General features: G+C 33.0%; 4 protein-coding genes across 16 annotated transcripts in view; all 4 read right to left on the reverse strand.

Annotated features, from left to right (window-relative positions):
- Positions 1–2,729, reverse strand: part of LOC104814234 (auxin response factor 3-like) — a 4,269-nt gene extending 1,540 nt beyond the window's left edge. Inside the window, exons 1-7 of the mRNA XM_010542169.2 lie at positions 1,999–2,729; positions 1,453–1,509; positions 1,138–1,332; positions 782–866; positions 590–680; positions 361–525; positions 3–38 (exon numbers count right to left, since the gene is read on the reverse strand). Of these exons, the coding sequence (XP_010540471.1) occupies positions 3–38; positions 361–525; positions 590–680; positions 782–866; positions 1,138–1,332; positions 1,453–1,509; positions 1,999–2,328 (959 nt within the window). The 5' untranslated portion in view covers positions 2,329–2,729. The remainder of the gene's footprint in view (positions 1–2; positions 39–360; positions 526–589; positions 681–781; positions 867–1,137; positions 1,333–1,452; positions 1,510–1,998) is intronic.
- A 6,010-nt stretch (positions 2,730–8,739) lies between these two features.
- On the reverse strand, positions 8,740–9,961 carry LOC104814235 (ras-related protein RABA1i). Its single transcript, XM_010542170.1, has 2 exons — positions 9,516–9,961; positions 8,740–9,258 (listed from the first exon to the last, which is right to left on the reverse strand). The coding sequence occupies exons 1-2, from the start codon at positions 9,734–9,736 to the stop codon at positions 8,823–8,825; spliced, it is 657 nt and encodes a 218-aa protein (XP_010540472.1). The 5' UTR covers positions 9,737–9,961; the 3' UTR covers positions 8,740–8,822.
- Positions 9,962–11,841: 1,880 nt separating this feature from the next.
- LOC104814236 (WUSCHEL-related homeobox 9-like) lies at positions 11,842–14,380 on the reverse strand. 2 transcript variants are annotated; one of them, XM_010542172.1, is made up of 4 exons: positions 14,163–14,380; positions 13,171–14,043; positions 12,833–13,014; positions 11,842–12,007 (listed from the first exon to the last, which is right to left on the reverse strand). In XM_010542172.1, exons 1-4 carry the CDS (start codon positions 14,275–14,277, stop codon positions 12,002–12,004), a joined length of 1,176 nt encoding a protein of 391 aa, XP_010540474.1. In that variant the 5' UTR covers positions 14,278–14,380; the 3' UTR covers positions 11,842–12,001. The 2 variants fall into 2 exon arrangements, with proteins under 2 accessions (XP_010540474.1, XP_010540473.1); XM_010542171.1 differs by having other exon boundaries at positions 12,833–13,017.
- A 4,532-nt stretch (positions 14,381–18,912) lies between these two features.
- LOC104814237 overlaps positions 18,913–20,000 on the reverse strand; it is a 6,128-nt gene continuing 5,040 nt past the window's right edge. For 9 of the 12 annotated variants that reach the window (XR_771876.2, XR_771872.1, XR_771874.2 and 6 more), the window contains one exon: positions 18,913–20,000. This exon is cut by the window's right edge. Coding sequence is in view for 6 of the 12 variants with exons in the window: in XM_010542174.1 (XP_010540476.1) it covers positions 19,828–20,000 (173 nt within the window). In the remaining 6 variants the exon portion in view is untranslated. The other 3 variants (XM_010542180.1, XM_010542179.1, XM_010542178.1) reach the window with 1 other exon arrangement.

Genomic DNA, 20,000 nt, shown 5'->3' on the forward strand with positions numbered 1-20,000 from the left:
ACCTATGCGCCGGTATTATGAAATCTGACCAGCTGGACCCGAAGATTTGTCAAAAAAATGTGCTACTTAAATCTCGGTACAAACACAAAGAAACAAACGAAATCTGGCATTTGTATGATGAACACTATATATCTCCGAGAAAATGATTCACCGAATAATGACAAGTACAACTCAGAAATCTTTGGCGAAAAAGCGCAACAATCATCAGATATAAACACCGTCGTTACAATCTTCGTTCCACATTTATCAATCCTCAAGAAATTTTGATGCTGACATGAAAAACTTGTACGGTTATACCATCAAGACATGACCCACAAAAAAAACCCGAAGAAAAAACACACGGAGAGGCGAGGAGCTTACTTGGGGTTGTAGTAAATGTTGAAAACACTTTGGGCAGATATGGCATGAGCTATTATAGCAAAGTTGCTTTGATTCAAATTCTGAGCGAACTGAGTAGAAAGAAGGGAAGCTCCTTTCATTTGAGCAGCCCTTCTAATCCCGAGTCTCAGCTTTCCATCGTCCCCTCTGAATCGAGCAACCAATATTAACGATAATCAAAAAAAACATAAACAGTTTTTTTTTATACAACCTCAAGAAAAGCACAGCATCTCCAGAGACAAGCTTCTTCTTGTTCACAAAGCCACTCCAACCCGTAGTGAGCAAGTGCCTTCTAGGTTGTCCTGATCGGTAAAACCACGAAAAAAAACAGCTCGATATCTTGCTCCAAGATCTCGCCACGAGCCACAATGATAACAATTCGATGTTTCTTCTGAGGAAGTACCTCTGTAAATGTGGCGAAACCGCCATTCCAGACCGTGTAGATCCCGAGCAACAAGCTCTTGAGAAGGCCGTGGTTGGCTATAGTCCTACATAATCGATCCATTGAAAAACCCGGATGCTAAAAACCCGTGCACAAGATAGTTTACTCGTTCATACCAACACGTGCATATCATCTCTATGGTACCAAACTACTAAGGATGATGCTAAATAGTTGGAGAAATGAAGATGGGATCAGATAAGAACATGACCAAGATAGTGTCCGAATGGTTCAGTACTAAAGCATGTCCCAAGACCATGAAAACCTCAACAGAAAGCTTTCACTCGAAGAGGGCGAAAATTGCAGAAAGAAAGAATTACCAGAGGCGGGAAGCAATCCTCAGCAGCACGGCGAGGAACAGAGAAACCACCATGAGTGCTGGTATCAGAGGCAGTGAGGGTCTTGCAGAACATGTGAGGAGTGCTTGACCTCCTAAGCACTTCATAATCATCTTCTCCTCCTCCTCCTCCTCCATCTATCTCTATGCTTCCTTCACGCAATCTCTGCTCAATGTCCTACACGGTCGACAGTTTACACGACAGTTTGTACATTTACATCTCAACTCTTCAGTCTTTAGCGAAAATGGTTGTGAAATAAGCAAACGCATTGGTCTGAATGAAGATGAGGTTACTCACCTCAGACTCAGGGAGAAGAGAGACTTGAGCATAGACATCATCAGTAGCTGCCTCTGCCTACGGAATCAAAGCTTAGGACAAAGTCAAAAGAACTGAGGAGAGAGGCTCAAGTGGAGAGACATTTCGATAATCAGATTACTATAAGAACTGAGAGTGGAACAAAAAGGGAAATCTTGCCTACGCAGAGTTAGTTTCTGTTTCTCGTCTTCCAAAACAAGGAATTGAGAGAGAGAAAAATGTCGCCCAAAATTTTCTCGCCAACCGAACAGAATCTTGAACATTCCCGGGAAAATAAACATAAACTCCTAGGTTAAAGAGATTGTATTTAAAAAAACATCCACTGAGCTATTCGATAATTTGGTTCCTTTGTCTCAAAAAATTCAACAATTGAGGGCACAGATTTCTATACTCCCAACATTCCAACAGCGTCGAAGGACCCAGCTCAGATTCGCGAATAAAGCATGGATTTTTCCGGGAAAATCGAAGAATCGGACGAAACCCATCTCCAAAAACCTCGAGGGCAAGACATATTAACAAGAAACTCACATGAAGCTTGACATCGAGAACACGACAGAACACATGAGAGGCGAGACCGTAAACCGCGGCGGAGAAATCGGGGGATTGTTCCAAATGCCCTTGAGGAAGATACAACACGAGGCTTCCCCTTTTCGGCAGAGAGATCAGTGGTCCCGCGCAGGCATGCCACAGCTCCAAACAAACGCCAGAACTCGAGGAGGAAGGATATGAGCCACCAAACGCAGACACAGACGCAGACGCGGACGCGGAGGAGGAAGAAGGAGAGAGAGACCCAGAAGCCGAAGAGGGCGTTTCGTCTTCCTCCGTATCCGTCACGTTCAGATCGATCAAACCACCCATCAATCAATAGAGAGAGAACACAGCAGCAGAAGAAGTGGTGAAAGGTCGGGTTGGTTCATCAACGCATTTCGTGATGCAAAACAAAAAAAAAAGCTTTTTTTTTTAATGTTTAGAGGGACTGGCGGATAAGCGAGTGAAGGGAGAAACAATGTTACAGTGAGAAGTCTCTCTAAAAAAAGGCCGAATAATCGAAACCCAACAAAAAAGAAAAGTTTTTGAAATTTATTTAACAAAACCCAAGATTTAATTTGCGTCAAGATTTGATTTTGATGAGATGATTAGATGAAAAAAGGAAAAGAAAGTGGTGATTTTTGAGACTGGAAAGCTGAGGGAGGAGCAGAGACATTGTCTGCTGCTGCATCTGCACAGTGGCCTGCGTCTGATGACTGATGTGTGGCTTTGGACACTTTGTGCTCCACCGAGAGAGAGAGATGATGATGATGATGATGATGATGATGATGATGATGATGATGGATGATGGTTTTTATTACACGATCGAATCCCTTAGTTTAGTTGGCCTCTTTTACTTTCAAGTGTCTAAAATTCGGTTTTCCCTTATTTTTTTTCATCTCGTAATGTTCGATTTTTGAAGTCAATAGAGTTAGAAAATTTACAATCAATGATATTCGTTTAGTTAATTGTAGATGTATTTGCATGTCCATACGCTTTGATTCATTGGTCGTCCCAATCATATGTTACTTTGTTCACCATAAGATTATAAAAATTCTAGTTGCCTATTAAGAATTGCTAATACGTAAAATAAAAGGCCCCAAGTTATAAATGGTTGGGTTTGATTTTTTTTTTTTTTTTTTGTGAAAAGAGATTTTTCAAAATGCTAATTATTATGTCTAACCAAACAGGGAATTCACCTAATCATATCACAATTTTTGTATTATCTTAACTTTAATGCTTTCGGGAAAGGATATTAAAAGTAAAATTAGAAGCCCTTTCTAATTCTATCAATCCAAAATTGCAATTTCATATTAATTTAATTTTAAAAAATTTGCATATTCGCGTAATATGCCATTTATAAATACAACAACAGAAATCACTTGCCGATATTCAGAACATATGAATTCAAAGTTTTAAGTTTTGATTGAATTTAGAAAATATGCTTTACTAATATATTTTCGATTTCTTAATTTAATAAAACATCATTTCGATGTATACAAATGAACAACTTTAACAATAATATTTCAACACAAAATAAATAAATATTCAACAACCTATAGATTGATGATTCATCAAAAATAGATTGATGAAAATGAAATCTAATACCTCCGACGCACGGCGCTAAGACAAAAAGTGGACTAATTGAATTGTGATTGCAATAATAATGACTTATAAAGGTTATAAATTATATTATTGGTCTCTCTCTATATACATATACACATATTTATACATATACATAATTACATATACAAATATATATATATATATACACACATATAACATATACATATATCGGATAACATAAGGGGGGTGTATTTAGGGTTGTTTGAAAGGATTGATTGAGAGTGTTACCGGAAATGGAGTAAAATGTGAGTCGTCGTAAATTACAATGGAACCCCCAATGGTCAGACCACAGTGCAATTGGATTTGAATATTGAAACTATAACACGCAATTCTATTACACTTTATGATTATGTATATATATATATATATAGGTATAAAGGAAAAGTAATACATAAACAGGGAAAGGACCCGGACAAAACGGGTTACAAAATCCAAATACCCAATTGGTTATTGACCCGACATCTGATTTCTATCTCCTTTTGGTAACTCCTCTCTCTCTCACACACGCACATATACATATGTATGTATGTATGTGTATATATATATACACACGAGCAATATTCAATTCATGACTCTGTCTCTGGACAATTTGCAGGGAAACCCCACATTCATTAATGCTTTTTGTTTTTTGTTTTTGTTTCATGTATTATTATCATTATTATTTAAAAATAAATAAATAAATGGTTTGATTTTGATATGGAGATTTTGTGACAAATGATTCAAAGAAAGTCGAATCACCAAAGGAGATAGCATTGACTGGTTCTGTGTATTAAGTTGCACCTATTGTACCATGGGTTTATTATATTGTACCATTTCTACTACTGCTAGATATCCGAGATTCAATTCCTTTTTATTTTTATTTTATTTTGAATACATGGTTTTGCCCTTTTTGTGACATATACCTTTTTTTGGTAAATTTATTACAAATTTTAAAGTTTCTATGTGATAAATAATGTTATTTTGTTATGGACTGATACGTGGAAAATAATAAAAAAAAAATTCGTCCATAAAATCATGTCTAAAACTGTATATATATATATATATATATATACACGAACAATAATAAAAATAAAATAAATCGAATCGACATAAATTAGTGCATTACCGTTAGTTAATGGTAATTTACGTATGTATTATTTATTTTCTATACGGTGCGTGGTATATTATCTATGAGTATCATGACGGCGGTTTCGTTGTAATATGTCAACTGACAATGTACGCGAATTTTCGATTAATTAGATTTAAATGTTATATATTGGACTAAAAATATTAGCAAATGTTGATGTTTTCGCCTACCTGAAGAAATTGAAAATCACGCGCCGGTAAATAATGTATTATTTTAATATATATATATATATATATATATATATATATATATATATAAAAAAATAAATATATTTGCCATTTTATGTGACTTTATTTCAATCCCAACTTTAATCAGTTGTGTCAGTGGCAGTGCCACCCACCGCACTAACATTGTATGTTTAATTTTGGCCAATACCTACTTTTGCTTATTTATTCGGTTTTTCTTTCATTTAATTATTTTTTTTATTAAGTTATTATATATATATATATACACACACACATTTCCTCTAAAGTCTATATTTTTCAGTGATATAGGAGGATATTATTTCTATAAAAACCATAACCCTTTTTCATTTTATGGTAAAAATAAAGTTTCCTTTATATATAAACACATATAAAGTAACCAAGTGTTTTTAACTCTCTCAGTTATATATATATATATATGCTTGTACAATTTTGTAGTTATTATTTGTTTTCGACAATTTGATTGGACTGGAAAATATGTTGATACGAATTATGCAGTTACAGTATTTAATAGGTACAATATAATGCTATTTCAAAATTAATTTTGGAGAGAACCATGGAAAATAAGAAATTTTGAGTTTCAAATAAGTTGTCAAAACTAAAAGGATTTTACTGAGAACACTTTTGAATATAGTTGAAATAATAATATTTGCACGAATTCGGATATCGTTTACATCTAACCGTTGTCAATCATTAGAGATAATGAATCAATGATGTATAATTCTTTATAATAGTTTAAAAATATAATATATATATATATATATATATATAAGGATGATATTGTTTTATAACACACTTGGGTAAAAACAAATTGTGATAAAAAAATTAACGTTGTTGAATTCATACAGTCTTAAAAATACTTTAATTTATAGCTTACAACAATTTTATTAAACTTGAGCCAAGCTATTTAACTATTAAAATCAGTTAAAATCTATCGATATTGTGATATCTCGTACTATAATGAGTGTCGAGAGTAATTGTCGGTATGAATGACACGGACAAAAAGCGGTTTCCTTGAGACCATTAGGGCAGAGAGGCATGACGGAAACGAACGCATACTATAGTGAGACAGATTAGAGGACTATATATAAATGTGACTATACAATCAACGATAAATTAAAAATTGATTGAGTTATTTATATCAACAAAAATATATTTACTTTTTCGATAATCTAAGTATAGGTAATTTCTTAATAAATATTTATCATGATGCATGTGAGTAAAAACAAAATACGTTGAAAGATTTCGTTATTCATTCGTAGCATTACACATATATAAAAGTTATTCAATTAATCAATATTATCCAAATTCTGAAACCCACTCGGATTCCGGTCAAACTTATATTAATTTAAATATTTGACCAAATGTTAATGTAATATCAGTAAGCAAATACTAACAAAGTCACTCTTATAATCCCACTCGATGCAAATACCATAATGTCCGGCTATAACCAATAATCATACAAATCAAATAAAGTTTCTACTCTAGTATCCAATTTGTTTGTGATGTTTTTTCCTTTTGGCTATTTTGCAATTGTCGGATATTTTAAAAATAGCAAATATCGGGTTCAATGCATTTTAGAGCAATTAATTGGTCTTCGTGATCCAAATCCAAAATTATTGCTTCTGCAAAAGTTGGTTCAAGGTGGGTGAAAACTTTATAAAATTTATTAACCACTACCTTCTCAACATCTTATCTGTAAAAGTTTGCCTTGTTTGTTCTCGTAAAAGTGTGTGTATATATAAAATTGAATGGAAATTAAATAATACATCATTATATAAAATTGATTAAATATATTTTAGAAAATAAATTAAAAAGATATAAACTATAAAAATATATATAATAATGTAATAAATACTTTTAACAAAAGTAATTTGAATAAAATTCAACACGAAAATTACCATTACATATAATTTTTTATAATAGTGAAAAAAATTAAAAAAATAAAAGACAAAGGGAATATAAAATATCCACTACTCACTCTCACCTCCACCTAGTCATAAAAAAAAATATTTGGCAAGTTTCCAATATCCAGTCCGTAAAAAAAAAATTACAAGATCCCTAGACACTAGGAATGTATTAGAAAACTAAACAAATCAATGTGCGAAATCCATATTTATGCGGCTAAATATTATATAATACAAAATAAAACTTGTAATAAAACTATATAACTAGGGAATGGATATTCGTTTACGGAATTTATAGGTTATAGGGTTTAAAATCTATTGACAAATTCAAATTGTTCAATATCTCAACTCCGGATATTTATATGATATCCAAATATTTTCGGATAATTCGATCAATTATGTGTCCTTTAGAAAAATTATAACAATACACGAATATCCAATTTTTCCATATCCAACTAACGTATCAAATGGGACATAACAATTTCCAATTCCGATTGGCATTTTAATGATACAAATAAACTACATTAATTTATAAAAAGAAAAAGGAAGAAAAGTAACACGGAGTTGTGCAGCGAGCGCGTGAGATCTTCCAGAGACATTGTCTCCTGTTTTTACATCACAGTAAAAAAGAAAAACTCTTCATGACCTAAATAGTAAAACGTTAAGAAAACAAATATGTAAGGAGAAATAATTCTAAAAAATATATCAAATAACCAAAAGATTTATTAAAAATAAATAAAATGTCAACATCAGTAGCCAGAAATCCCTCGACTTTTACGCGGGTGCGCTCGCCCTCTCTCCAATGTTTTGTCTGAGCTTCATCGTACTTTAGTCACATCAGATATCCTTTACGCCACGTGTCACACCGGCGAATAACAACCGTCCGATCTGGCTTGTTTAATTCATTAATTAATTAATCGGGAGGATGAGACATACGACGGTTATACGAGACTGTCTTAATCTGTTGATGTGGGACCCGGAAGAAATTGTTGACTCATCTCTCGGGGAGTTGATTTGTGACACGTGGATGGGGATAAAGGGACCCACATAAGTATTTGCCAAAAAGGATTAGACCTGTCGTTGTCTGTGATCAGAAGCTGTCGGGGGGCCACTTTTGTTGATCGTACGGTCAGGAAAAAGCCGAAGGGTTTATTGGTCTCGCCCTTTGGATTTCGGATTTGGGTTTGGCTTATCTTCCGCGTGATATTTTCTCTTTTTATTTTTATTTTTTAATAAGATAAATGATATATAATTTTAATTTTCTTAATTTATTTATACATAAATATTAAGTTACACAAAAATGCGACACTATTCGATTGTTACGTAGGCACGGGAAGACTTAGATTTTGTACAAAAATATGTATGACAAAAAATGTATTTTGACCCAAATCCAGTATAAAGAAATGGGCCAATTCTAAGCCCATTAAGCTTAAAGAATATTTTCCATTTATTATTTTATATTTTATTGGCAAATTATTTCTCATGTTAGAAAAATCCAAAAGAAGCTTTAACGGGGTATTATAAAAATACCTTTAAGAAATCTTTTATTTACGAGGCTTGAAAAAAAACTGTGTACAATTTTTATAGATATGTCCAAATCTTAAGTTTTAATTAATTCGATTGAATTCATAAATATGTGTATCAAATTTTGATAGAGTTATCTTTTATGTGTGATTGAGATGCTCGATTAATGACGTCATGGAGTTGGTATCTATTTGGTACAAATCGATTAAATTAAACTATTTATTTAGCAATTTAGAAATTGAAGTATTTATGTGTCACGTATAGATTTTTGTGGAATTTTCCCCAAAAAATGAAGAGAATTTTCATAATCTTCCATATCGATTGTACTTTTGAGATCAATCACAACAAAAAAAAAACACTTACAAATCGCATGCATTCAATAATTCAAAATACACAGAGCAGAGATCGGAAGGGAGAGGGAGAGGGAGAGAGAGACTATTACGCAGAACAGCAGCCAGTTTTCTTGACGGCGGAGACATCGTCTCGGCTTCCAACATTAATCATCTGCCCTTTAGGCAAAGCAGTTGTCGGATCATCGCCAGCTTCAAGAGCTTTCTTGCTAACGACCCGGTAGATCTGAGTTAGAACCTCGGTGAAAGCGTTGTCTACGTTCACTGCCTCGAGGGCGGAAGTCTCCATGAAAAAAGTGTTCTCTCTCTCGGCAAATGACTTGGCCTCTTCCGTCGAGATGGCGCGGAGGTGACGGAGATCGGCTTTGTTGCCGACGAGCATGATGACGATGTTCGCGTCGGTATGGTCCCTAAGCTCCTTCAGCCATCTCTCCACGTTCTCGAACGTGACGTGTCTGGTCACGTCGTACACGAGCAATGCCCCTACGGCTCCTCTGTAGTAAGCGCTCGTGATGGCTCGATACCTTTTCACAACACATGTTTATGGAAGTTTATATATATTTTTTCATTTAAATGGATATATATATATATAACTCATCATGTAATGGTTACATGTATTTTTTTATACGTTTCTACGAATTTCGACGTATCTTATAGGTTCGTATCTTTTATTTATTTTATTTTTTCTAACAAACACAATACTCCAAACCAAAGAAAGCATGAATAGAAGATCGGAATATTAGGGTTTTTGTTTTTTGCAAGAACAGAAATTAGCTGTCACCTTTCTTGACCTGCAGTGTCCCAAATCTGAGCCTTGACGATCTTGTCGTCGACTTGGATGCTACGAGTGGCGAATTCCACGCCAATGGTGGAACGAGAATCGTTGCTGAAATCGTTTCGAGTGAAACGAGATAGAAGGTTCGATTTTCCGACGCCTGAATCGCCCGTCAATACCACCTTGAATAGGTAATCGTAATCGTCTTCTGCTCTATACGCTCCCATAATATTTTTGTCGAATACGATTTTATGTATATTGACTTCTTTGCTGGATTTCCTTTGTTTCTTCTTCTTTTGTGGATCTCCTCCTTTCCGACAGAGATTGTCCAAAGATCGGCGCCTTTTCTGTTCCAAGAATCTGGGAAGACAAAAGGCGAATCCCAGACAGGTTTTCTGTTTCTTTTAATTATTTTTTTTTTCAAGTTTTTGTTTGTTCTTTTGTTGCGTTTTGTTCTGTTTCTCTGTCTTTAACGTTTTCTAAATTGGAGAAATCGCCCTTAAATTCTGGGAATTTGGGAAGAGAGCGTTAGGGTTCAGAAAATTAAGGCATCTCCTTTATTTTCCGGATAGGCTAAATTTATAAATTTCTATATATATGTATATATATTAAGACTATCCATTAGAGAAAAAAATACCCAGTAATGTAATTGTAAAGTCAATTTCATGTAATGACCAAAACAGAGTCAAAATCAGAGTTTGGTTTGGTGGTTTATGATCATGAGCTGATTGATTTGAGCATTTTTAATTAATTAATTAATATACTGTTTTTGTCGGTTTGGACCGTAAGAGATCTTTGTCCCAGTTGGTGGTGAAATCCACAATTCATCCCTTCTTCTCGGTCAATATACATATATAACCTATGCTCTTTGATATTGCCTTTCTTTTAGAGTTTTTGTTCTCAATCTTTTCAGAAATTAGGCTTAATTTTAATTTTTAGTATAAAACACTAGCCATAATTGATTTGATTTCCTTAATTAACTCAATAATCATAGGTTTCTACGTTACTGTATATAGCATTTCTGTCTAATTAATTTCTTAATTTCCTAATTTGAGATTTGCATCTCTTTTATCAAAATAATACAGTGGAATAATTGATTGTAACTGTTGTAATTTTGTTGGATACCAAAACTTTCAAATCTAATGTGGGATGGATTTTAAAGTATTTTTAGTTATTTTTTAAAATTTATTAAAATATTAATTGTTTTGTTTATTTTTTTATAATCGAATTGAAATTTAAATAAAAAATTATTATTTTAATTTTAATTCTTAGTTCATATCACAACTAATCATCTAAATATGGTTTGAATCGGTGGAATAATTCCAAATGACATAGCAATTGTAACAAGCATGGGTGGGGATTGATTCGGTTATATATAAGTCGAACTTATCCAAATAGAATATGGTTCGGTTATGTATAAATCAAACCTATATGAATCGAATAACATATAATTGTAAATAAATCCAATTCTATATAAAGATTGAATGATTATAATTTTTCTAAAATTGCGAACCAATACAAAAAATAATTGAAAAATCAATTTTTAAATAGTTATTTTTATCATTAAAATCGAATGTGAATTGAAACGAATCAATAAGCCGTTAATAGCCTTAATTGTAAACAAAACCAACCCGAGATATAAATTTATAATTTTTCTAAAAGCGAAAAACGTGAATCGAATATTATGGAAACAAATCCAATAACCAAAATAGCCACCCTTACAAGTATTATAATGTGTAATAGAGATAAAGAGTTAAGGTACCCCTTTTTTTGTGAAGTTTAACTAATTTTATATCCGAGATATTAATAGTCGTAGATGTAATTTTTGTATATACCGTGATGATTCTTTTTTTTTCCCTATTTTTAAACATATAGAAAAATTTTCAGGAGTATTTTTGTAGGGAGAAAATGACAACATCTTAGATATAACGTTTCTGATGGTGGTGGTGGATAGAGCTTTTGGTTAGGACAAGCAAATCTTTTGCCTAAAAAAGAGGCGTAAAAACAATGACATGCTGATGATTGAATTTGAACCACTAAGGATGTTTGTCCATATCTTCATGATGATGTCTCTATATATATTATAGATAAATGTGTTTAATCATTTCGACCAATATATATAAACTCACCTTGATTGGATCTCGTTTATATATATATATATATATATATCATCAAACACAATTATATATAGACAGTAGTTTTGCATTTTTTTTAGGTAACCGAATATCCTATATCAAAACTCAGATTAATTTCGAAATCGATTTGGATTATACGTTCACTCCCCAAATTTGAGATTCGAATTCGGGGTGGGACAAACGTTTTGTGTCCTCGTTTCACCGGTTGAACCTACGAGTTTGATGTTGTACGGAAGTCATACATCATAACGCCATGAGAAGTAACTGAACCCTAATTCTATGCTATGGATAACCAGAGAGAGAGAGAGAGATGTCTTTTGGTTCAAACGGAATCTTGGTATAGTCTCATCACCGCCTCTAAATCTGCAAAAAAGGCGAAAGAAGAATTTCGAAATCAGCGATAGAATTGATTATTTGAACATGATCGATTATTCACTCTTACTTGTCAATTAATTGTTTTGCGTTTGTTTATTAGAAACCTATTAAGGCATTTTCTTGAGCGAGCAAATTCATGACGTACGTACTTACGGTCGAGCCCAACGAAGATGATGTGATCATTTTCAAGGCACTACTTCTTGATGATGTGATATATATATATATATATATATATATATATATATATATATATATACACACGCACACACACAAACTACAGTTGTATACTGATTTTACAGTATCCGTATATGTACGTATAACCCAACCACAAGTCTCCCACATGCATTTTATCTATTTTGTCTCCCCCAAAGACAATACAAGATCTAAACACTAGATTCGCTGCTAGACTTCAAAGCTATCCAATTAATATAAGTATCACTCTTACCAAAAAATGAATATTTCTACTTGACTCGTGTCTTTTAGCAGATACATTTTAACAAACCCACACTCTCATATTGAGATGCACATTTATATGTATACATATATATGTAATATGAATTAGTATTTTTTACCCTTGGAGTGCAATTTGATTCACAGCAAAATCTAATGTCTGAGACACACATACTATGTTTCGCTAGTTGATACAGCTCAATATATACGCATGCACAAAGTATATGATGATAATCATAATACTATCTAATCCAAAAGACAATATTGAGATATATACATATATATATATATATATATATATATATTATACCAATTAATATATCCATAATAACAGAAAGGGAAAGAACTAGTGAGGAACATAACCAGATAGTAGGAGGCACCGTGTTGGAGAGGCCGAAGCAAGACGCCATATTCGTCGGTAAGAACGGGTTGCCCGGCCGAGTCGATCAGCACGGCCTCTTCCGACCCAAATGCCTCTCGCACGTTGAATGGTCCATATATCACCTCCACCTCCATCTCATTGACATACACCCTTATTTTCTCCCCTGCTGTTCATAATATAAATATTTTGTTTCTCAATATTAAACTTTATCCTTGTGGGTTATGAATTTGCATGTTAATTATATGAAGGCATACCCATGTCACGTTTCTAAGGTTTTGTTGCAAGATTCTTTTCTTTTTTGAAAGGTTTGTCTCCTTACCTTGAACTTGAAGCTGATCACGATGATCAGAAACCGATGAAACGGTGACAGAAGCCGAAGAAAGAGAAGGAACGACCGAGTTGTTGTAAGAACTAGTCGGAGCTGTGTTCGAACTCGTTGCGTAACAAAGATTCTGTGGTTGCTGTAACATCTTCATCCTCATCTCTTCATGTTCTTTGACACTTAGGTTAGTCCCATTGTAACTCACACTATTCATTATCTCACTCAGCAAAAGCCCTGTACAAGGCCCGACTGTCGTGGCTGCACCCGGTTTCTGCTCCTGAGTCACAACATTACTCATCATTTGGCCAGAGACAAACCCTAAGTGTGACCCTCCTGTGAAACCCTCGAACGCTCCGGCCGTTGTCATGGGAGAAACCGGGAAAAGAAAGGCCGGTTCGGCCGGAAACATACCAAGAACCGGGTTTTTTTCCACTGCAACCGGACCGCCTTTTGGTATAATCGACGAAGAATTGACACCAAGAGCGATATCGGTGTTGTTGCTGTTGAAAGTGTCGGAATTGGTGTAATTCTTGGTATTATAGAGTTTGGTGGATTTGGGGGATGAAGAGGAGGAAGAGGAAGAAGGGGAAGCAGAAGAATTCAGCGTTTGCGTTTGCGGTTGGGAGGGGGAGCGTTTGGAGTTATGGAGGAGACGGAGTTTGTGTTTGCTTCGGGACTTGCGGTTCTGAAACCAGTAGAAGACGTTTGCGTCGCCCACTTGTCCGTACTCTTGGAGCTGAGCCCTAATCCTTCTGATCTCATCTCTCGGTGGATTCACCATTCCCGAGTTGAAGATCGCTTCGAGGATCCGAATCTGTTCTGGTTTGGGATTCCATCTCGGCTTAGGATCCGGGCTCCGCTCTTCACACCCTTCCCAGGACAAAACGTTACATAAACCGATTCAGTCGGACCAAATTCCACGGAATTCACTAATCAACCTCATATATATATATACACACATAGATATACACATGTATATATACATATACCTGAAGAGAAAGGAGACGATCTTGAAGGAAGGATAGGGGAGTTGATGTCGTGTTGCCACTGGTGATGAGGTTTGGATTTGAACATGCTTGGCCAGTGTCTGTTCGAAGAACCCATTGGTTTCAAGAAGAGATATATGTATATGTATGTATATATATGTCTGTGTATATATGCTTTGGTGTGTGCGGAGGTGATGATGATGGTGTCTTGATTTGATATCACAGAGAGAGTTATTGACGCCGAGGAGAAGGGAAGAGGAAACGTAAGTGGTAAAACAACAAGGGTTTTAGGGCACTTTCTATATACCCCTCACCACTTTCACCTACCCATCCCACATATATATTCACCTCTTCACATCATTTATTAATTAATTACACAGTCATACCCATATCTCCCACACACACATACTATATATATATACACGCATACATGTATTAACATCTGTACGTATACACGTATTTAACATTAGAAAAAAAAAATACTCCCTCTCTGTTTCAAAATATTTATTGTTTTAGATGATTTCACATTTTTTAAGAAAATGTATAAAAAATCACATATATATCCTTATTTGATGATAAAAACAATACAATCAATCAATCATGATGTATTGGAATTTGGTAGGAATAAAATTGGAAACTATTATAAAAAATGTCTTGAAAATGTAAAACTACAACATAGAAAATAACATAAACTACAAATATTTTGAAATGGAGGGAGTAATATGTTCCCTATTTTTGTTTGTAGATAAAATCTGAAACAGGAAATTCCCATTAGATGTTACTCCTAATTATCTACGCACAATTACCAATCAAAGATGTTCACGAGGAATGTCTATATATACATATATATATATATATATAACTTTATAATGATTAGTGAAAGTGATTGTTGGAATGTTGACACATAAGGCATAAGAGATCATTACTTGGCTTAGTAAATTAAATATTACAAAAAGACTCGCAGGTCAAACACATTTGATATATATATATATATATATATATAGTATTTTATAGAATCCGCTAAAATTTTCAAATAAAAATATTATTAGAAACAATGATTATTTAAAGTTTAAAATTATAATATACTATATTTAAATCCTAATTATCTAGTATAAATATCTAAAATAAAAAAGTTAAATTAAATATAGTAAAATATCCTTTTCCCATCACATAACACAAGTAAAAGAATTTTTTTTTTTAAAATAAAAGAGAGATTGTGGATAAATTCTAATTTCTCCGCGATGTTTAATGCAAACCCATGACTTCTTCCTTACAATTCTCTGCATTCAAAAGTACGAACTCTAATTTCTTCAGAGATCGAAGCAGTAGATTCTTTCAAGCTCCCCTTGTTTGGTCTTTAACAAGGATTTCTACTTATTTCCCTTCTGACATCTCTTGTAAATTTATACAAATAATTAAAAAAAAAAAAGAAGAAGAAGAAATATCACAGCTCTTTAACATTAAATAGAACAAGACATAAAGAGGGGGGTTATTTTGTTCAGTCTTGAAAGAAATTGCGAATTTTAACAAAATAAATTAACTATTACTTTTTTTTAATGTATGAGTTTTGATTTTCATGATTCATGGAGAGGAAACAAAGGGGCTGTTTGGATGTGATGTTATGCTGTGCGAGGAGCCAAACAAGGGTGTTGGAATTTTTTCGGACGTAACCGAAGAAAATGGAAGATTTTGGGAGTCAAAAGGAAATTAATATCGGTAATTTCATTTGGATTGGCCCGAGGGTCGTCAAGTTTTTCAAATACTATATAATTACATGGTTCCCCCAATTAATTACTCATTCACGAGATAAATAATCGATTAGTTCCCGTTGTAGATATACACAAAACATGCATCAGTTTGTTTTTTTTTTTTATAAAAAATACATATATAAAATTAATATACTAATTAATTTAAATACTAAAACACAATCTTATGGGATACTTACGTAACCTAGATGGACGATAACCAAACCGAATCGAAGCAGAAATTTCAGTTTTTTTTAATCGTATCATTCAAAATTCTCGAACATTATATTTTTTACATAACCAAATTTCTTGGAATCGAACTTTATAAAATTTCCGAAAAATCGAAATTTTCTTTAAAAAATCTAAAATTCTTTAAGAAAAACCGAAACCGAACCGTATTGAAATCGGAACTGATCCAATAATATACGGTTCCAATTTGGTATAAATTTTAGAATACCTAATAAACCGTTTCCGAATCGAACCGTCAAAATTTCAAAAAGGATCACGAAACGCACTATTCAATGGTATTATTAAAGTACAAGATGTAGACAATGTGAAAATTGTGTACATATTATATATGTAATATAGTGTACAAATTGCAATAATTGTAGCATGGCTCATAGCCACACCGAAGAAATAGTACATATGAGTGATAAAGAGACGAATTTATTAATGGGTTTATTCAAAGTTTCTATTTTTGTTTCATTTCCTCTCTTCACACTCCTTTCTGTCTCCACCCAAACCCTTCACTTGTCCTATCGCTTCTATTTATTATTGTCCAAACTCCCCTTGAAATTATAGTCTATACTTTTGATGAAATTATGTTTTTTATTTAAATAAGAAAAAACCGAAGCTTAGTAGTATTTAATTCCATTGGGTATGTAATGTAAAACTGAATAAACCGGAACTGAAAATATGTAATTTTATTTAAATCAAATCTACTATGAAACAGTTTGTATATGATTTTATTGAGATCAAATTATCTAAATCAAAATCAACATTTTAATTGAACAAAGAAAACAAATGAAATATTTTTTAAGTAAATATTGAACTAAAAAACAAAAATCTAATAAAATTGGGACCGAAATAGAAATCAATATAAATACTAAACGATCCTACCCAGACTATTAATAAATTAATATAAATGATTAAAAATAAAATATATTACTATGGATATAATTTATAATTTATCAAATATAAAATATAACTTTCTAATGCAACAAATTAGAAAATCACCCAAAAATCTATCACCAATCCGACTGTACAAGAATTTCTCCACAAAATTAACCACAAAACAAACATCTATATGACTCATGTGACATGCCACCACACACACACACACATATATATATATATATATATATGTGAGAGAGAGAGAATATAATATAATGAAATGGATGGGAAGTGCGGTAATAAATGAGTGTTTCTACTTTCTATAGAAGAGAGCAAATGTAAGCAACAATTGCGCTCAATTTTTGCAGTCATTCACTAAATGAACCCTTACTCGTAATTACACCAACATGCCTTCCATTCAATGCCCTAACTTCCCTTCACATGCATTCTCATATATATATATATATATATATATATATATATAGAATTTGAACATGTGTGTATATGTTACGAATGAATGCACTTTAAACACTGTACAACGTATATCTATAGGAAATCTTAAAGACGATGCATCTTTACATATATGGTATATTAACGTGTGTGTGTATATATATAAATCCTCAATGCGTTGCTGTAATTAATTTGATTGGTCATGCATGGCCACGTGAATTCCCATGCCATTGTCGATATATAATAATCTCGTCCATTTAGAGTTTGAAAAAATCAAACCTTTATAATGCTTATGCAGAGACATGGAGATATTATATTCTTGTTTTTTTAATGATATGAATAACTCTAAACATTTGAGACAATTTCGGAAATTCGAGAACAAATTTTATTTCTATTATCCTTGGCTACCAAATAAGAAATATAGGTCCGAAAAATTACAAATATAGATCGATATTTCTGCTTTAGGTTGAGTTTTGTATACGATCATCATAGTAGATATATCAGTATTAAAATGAGAAATGCGATTATTTTAGAATAATAATAATAATAATGTTGCATTAACTCTCTGGTTAATGCCATCGGGAATATATATATATATATCAGTGAACACTTGCGTGTATGGTGTCTGGTGAGTTTCTTTTATACATTGCGTGATTAATATTAATATTGTGAATCCATTTCTCTAAATAACACGCAGAAGAGTTAGGGCAAACAAAGTACGAGGAAACTGCCTAAACATTCTCCCGAGTTTTAACATTCCAAAGTGTTTTTTTTTTCTTTAAACAAAAACATTCCCCCGAGTAAAATGTTTTTGAGGATTTTACATCTTCAGCTATTTTTATATAATAAAATAATCACTTTGTTAATTTGGATTCCTGCGTGTTCAATTAATGCTTTTGCAATTAGAAATAATTGATCCGAGTGAACATTAACATGAACAGACGCTAGGTACATGATTCCGCAAATTTGTTTGGCAATGAATCTCTTTTGTTATCTCATGGAGAATGTTCACATATATATATATATATATATATATATAGTTTTACTTACAAAAATCTAATTTAAGCTGCAAGACGGTCGAAGACTGTTTAATTCAGATATTACTACGCTAAAAGATATAGCATCTAAATATATAACGATATGAGAATACGAAAACGTACAATCTATCAAGAGTTTAGTCATATGTGAAACTCTGAATCGAATTTAATTTAATTAAAAAAAAAGAGCCTTATAAGCTGTATACAACGAATCAATTCACTGTTTTCAATGTTTATATCCATCATGCACGTGCAATAATACTCTTCATTTACACATCATCATTGTAATTAAGAGCACATTGACGAGGATCTCTCTGTTCCTCTTTGAATCTCGAATTAATTATACATGCACTAAACCTCGAATTCTCCACGTAAATAATAGAATCTAAAACTAAATAATACCCTTCAAACTTCAAAGGACAGATTCATAGCGTACCTTTGGTCAATATGCGGCTTTCACATGCCATGTATCATTATATATATATATATATATATAAACACTCGACCCAAATCAAGAAGAAAAAATAAAAACAACAAAGGGGGATATGAAACGTTACAGTCCGTATTTAACGAGTAACAAAACACACTCGACCCAACTCGGATCCTCTAGCCCATAAAGCTTAAAAAATATATTAAAAAATATATCTTTTTTCGTAACCCGTGGTTTGACGGGGCGGCTCCTGGGTCCGTTTTTAAACGGGTCAAAAAAACAGTTCACGACAAAACAAAAAATAATCAATGAATATATGACGAAAAATGGGGATTCAAAAATTATAATATACTTGTAAGAATAGCACAATAATCTATCATAATATAAGAATAAAAAAAAATATAATAACATATCATTCCATATAAGTATAAAAAGATAAATATCTAGTATAAAAAAAATAAATATCATACATAAATAATATATTTTTAAAATTAAAACAACAGATCAATCACCATACTCATCGGTAAGCTCTAACCCGATGTAACGGTATGTAGTCAGTTAGGGGGCAAAGAGTTGCCAAGTCCGGTTCCTAGTACTCTGCTTGATTCTCATCACAGAGCTTAAACTAATAGAATACATATAAATCTCGTATATACGCAGCTAGGATATAGAAAACATGCATACCGACAATGAGTCAAACATTTTGAACAATAGAGTGGGGACTTACATGTGTGGTGTTCTAACTCATTCTCCAAGATTGAGCTTCAACAATTGAAAACGCATCCCCTGAAAATCTCAAGATAAACTTACAAAATATCAGCGGGAAGCAGGAAACGGCTTTCAGAAAAAGCACCGACCAGACAGAGTTTTCTCTTGCATTTCAACCGGAATACTCAACGACAGGGCATTCGCCCTAAGTGGTATGATTCTCGCTTTTGGCTGTGGGAGGTCCCGAGTTCGATTCCCAGAATGCCAACAGCTGCAGCAGTCGTATATTTGACCAGAAAAATATCAGAAAGAAGCAATCTTGTCATTGTTAGTTTTTGCTGATATGCAAGGACTATCT

Source organism: Tarenaya hassleriana, unplaced genomic scaffold (genome assembly GCF_000463585.1).
Source record: "Tarenaya hassleriana unplaced genomic scaffold, ASM46358v1 Cleome21, whole genome shotgun sequence".
In the NCBI taxonomy this organism is placed as follows: Eukaryota; Viridiplantae; Streptophyta; class Magnoliopsida; order Brassicales; family Cleomaceae; genus Tarenaya; species Tarenaya hassleriana.

What these genes read in the sequence shown, in the direction of transcription:
- LOC104814235 (XM_010542170.1), bottom strand. Translation starts at nt 9,736, where the DNA reads ATGGGAGCGTATAGAGCAGAAGACGATTACGATTACCTATTCAAGGTG. An exon ending in GACACTGCAGGTCAAGAAAG is followed by an intron (nt 9,259 to 9,515) that starts GTGACAGCTAAT and finishes TGTTGTGAAAAG; the next exon opens with GTATCGAGCCATCACGAGCG.
- LOC104814236 (XM_010542171.1), bottom strand. Translation starts at nt 14,277, where the DNA reads ATGGGTTCTTCGAACAGACACTGGCCAAGCATGTTCAAATCCAAACCT. An exon ending in ATCGTCTCCTTTCTCTTCAG is followed by an intron (nt 14,044 to 14,162) that starts GTATATGTATAT and finishes TGTCCTGGGAAG; the next exon opens with GGTGTGAAGAGCGGAGCCCG. An exon ending in TGATCAGCTTCAAGTTCAAG is followed by an intron (nt 13,018 to 13,170) that starts GTAAGGAGACAA and finishes TATTATGAACAG; the next exon opens with CAGGGGAGAAAATAAGGGTG.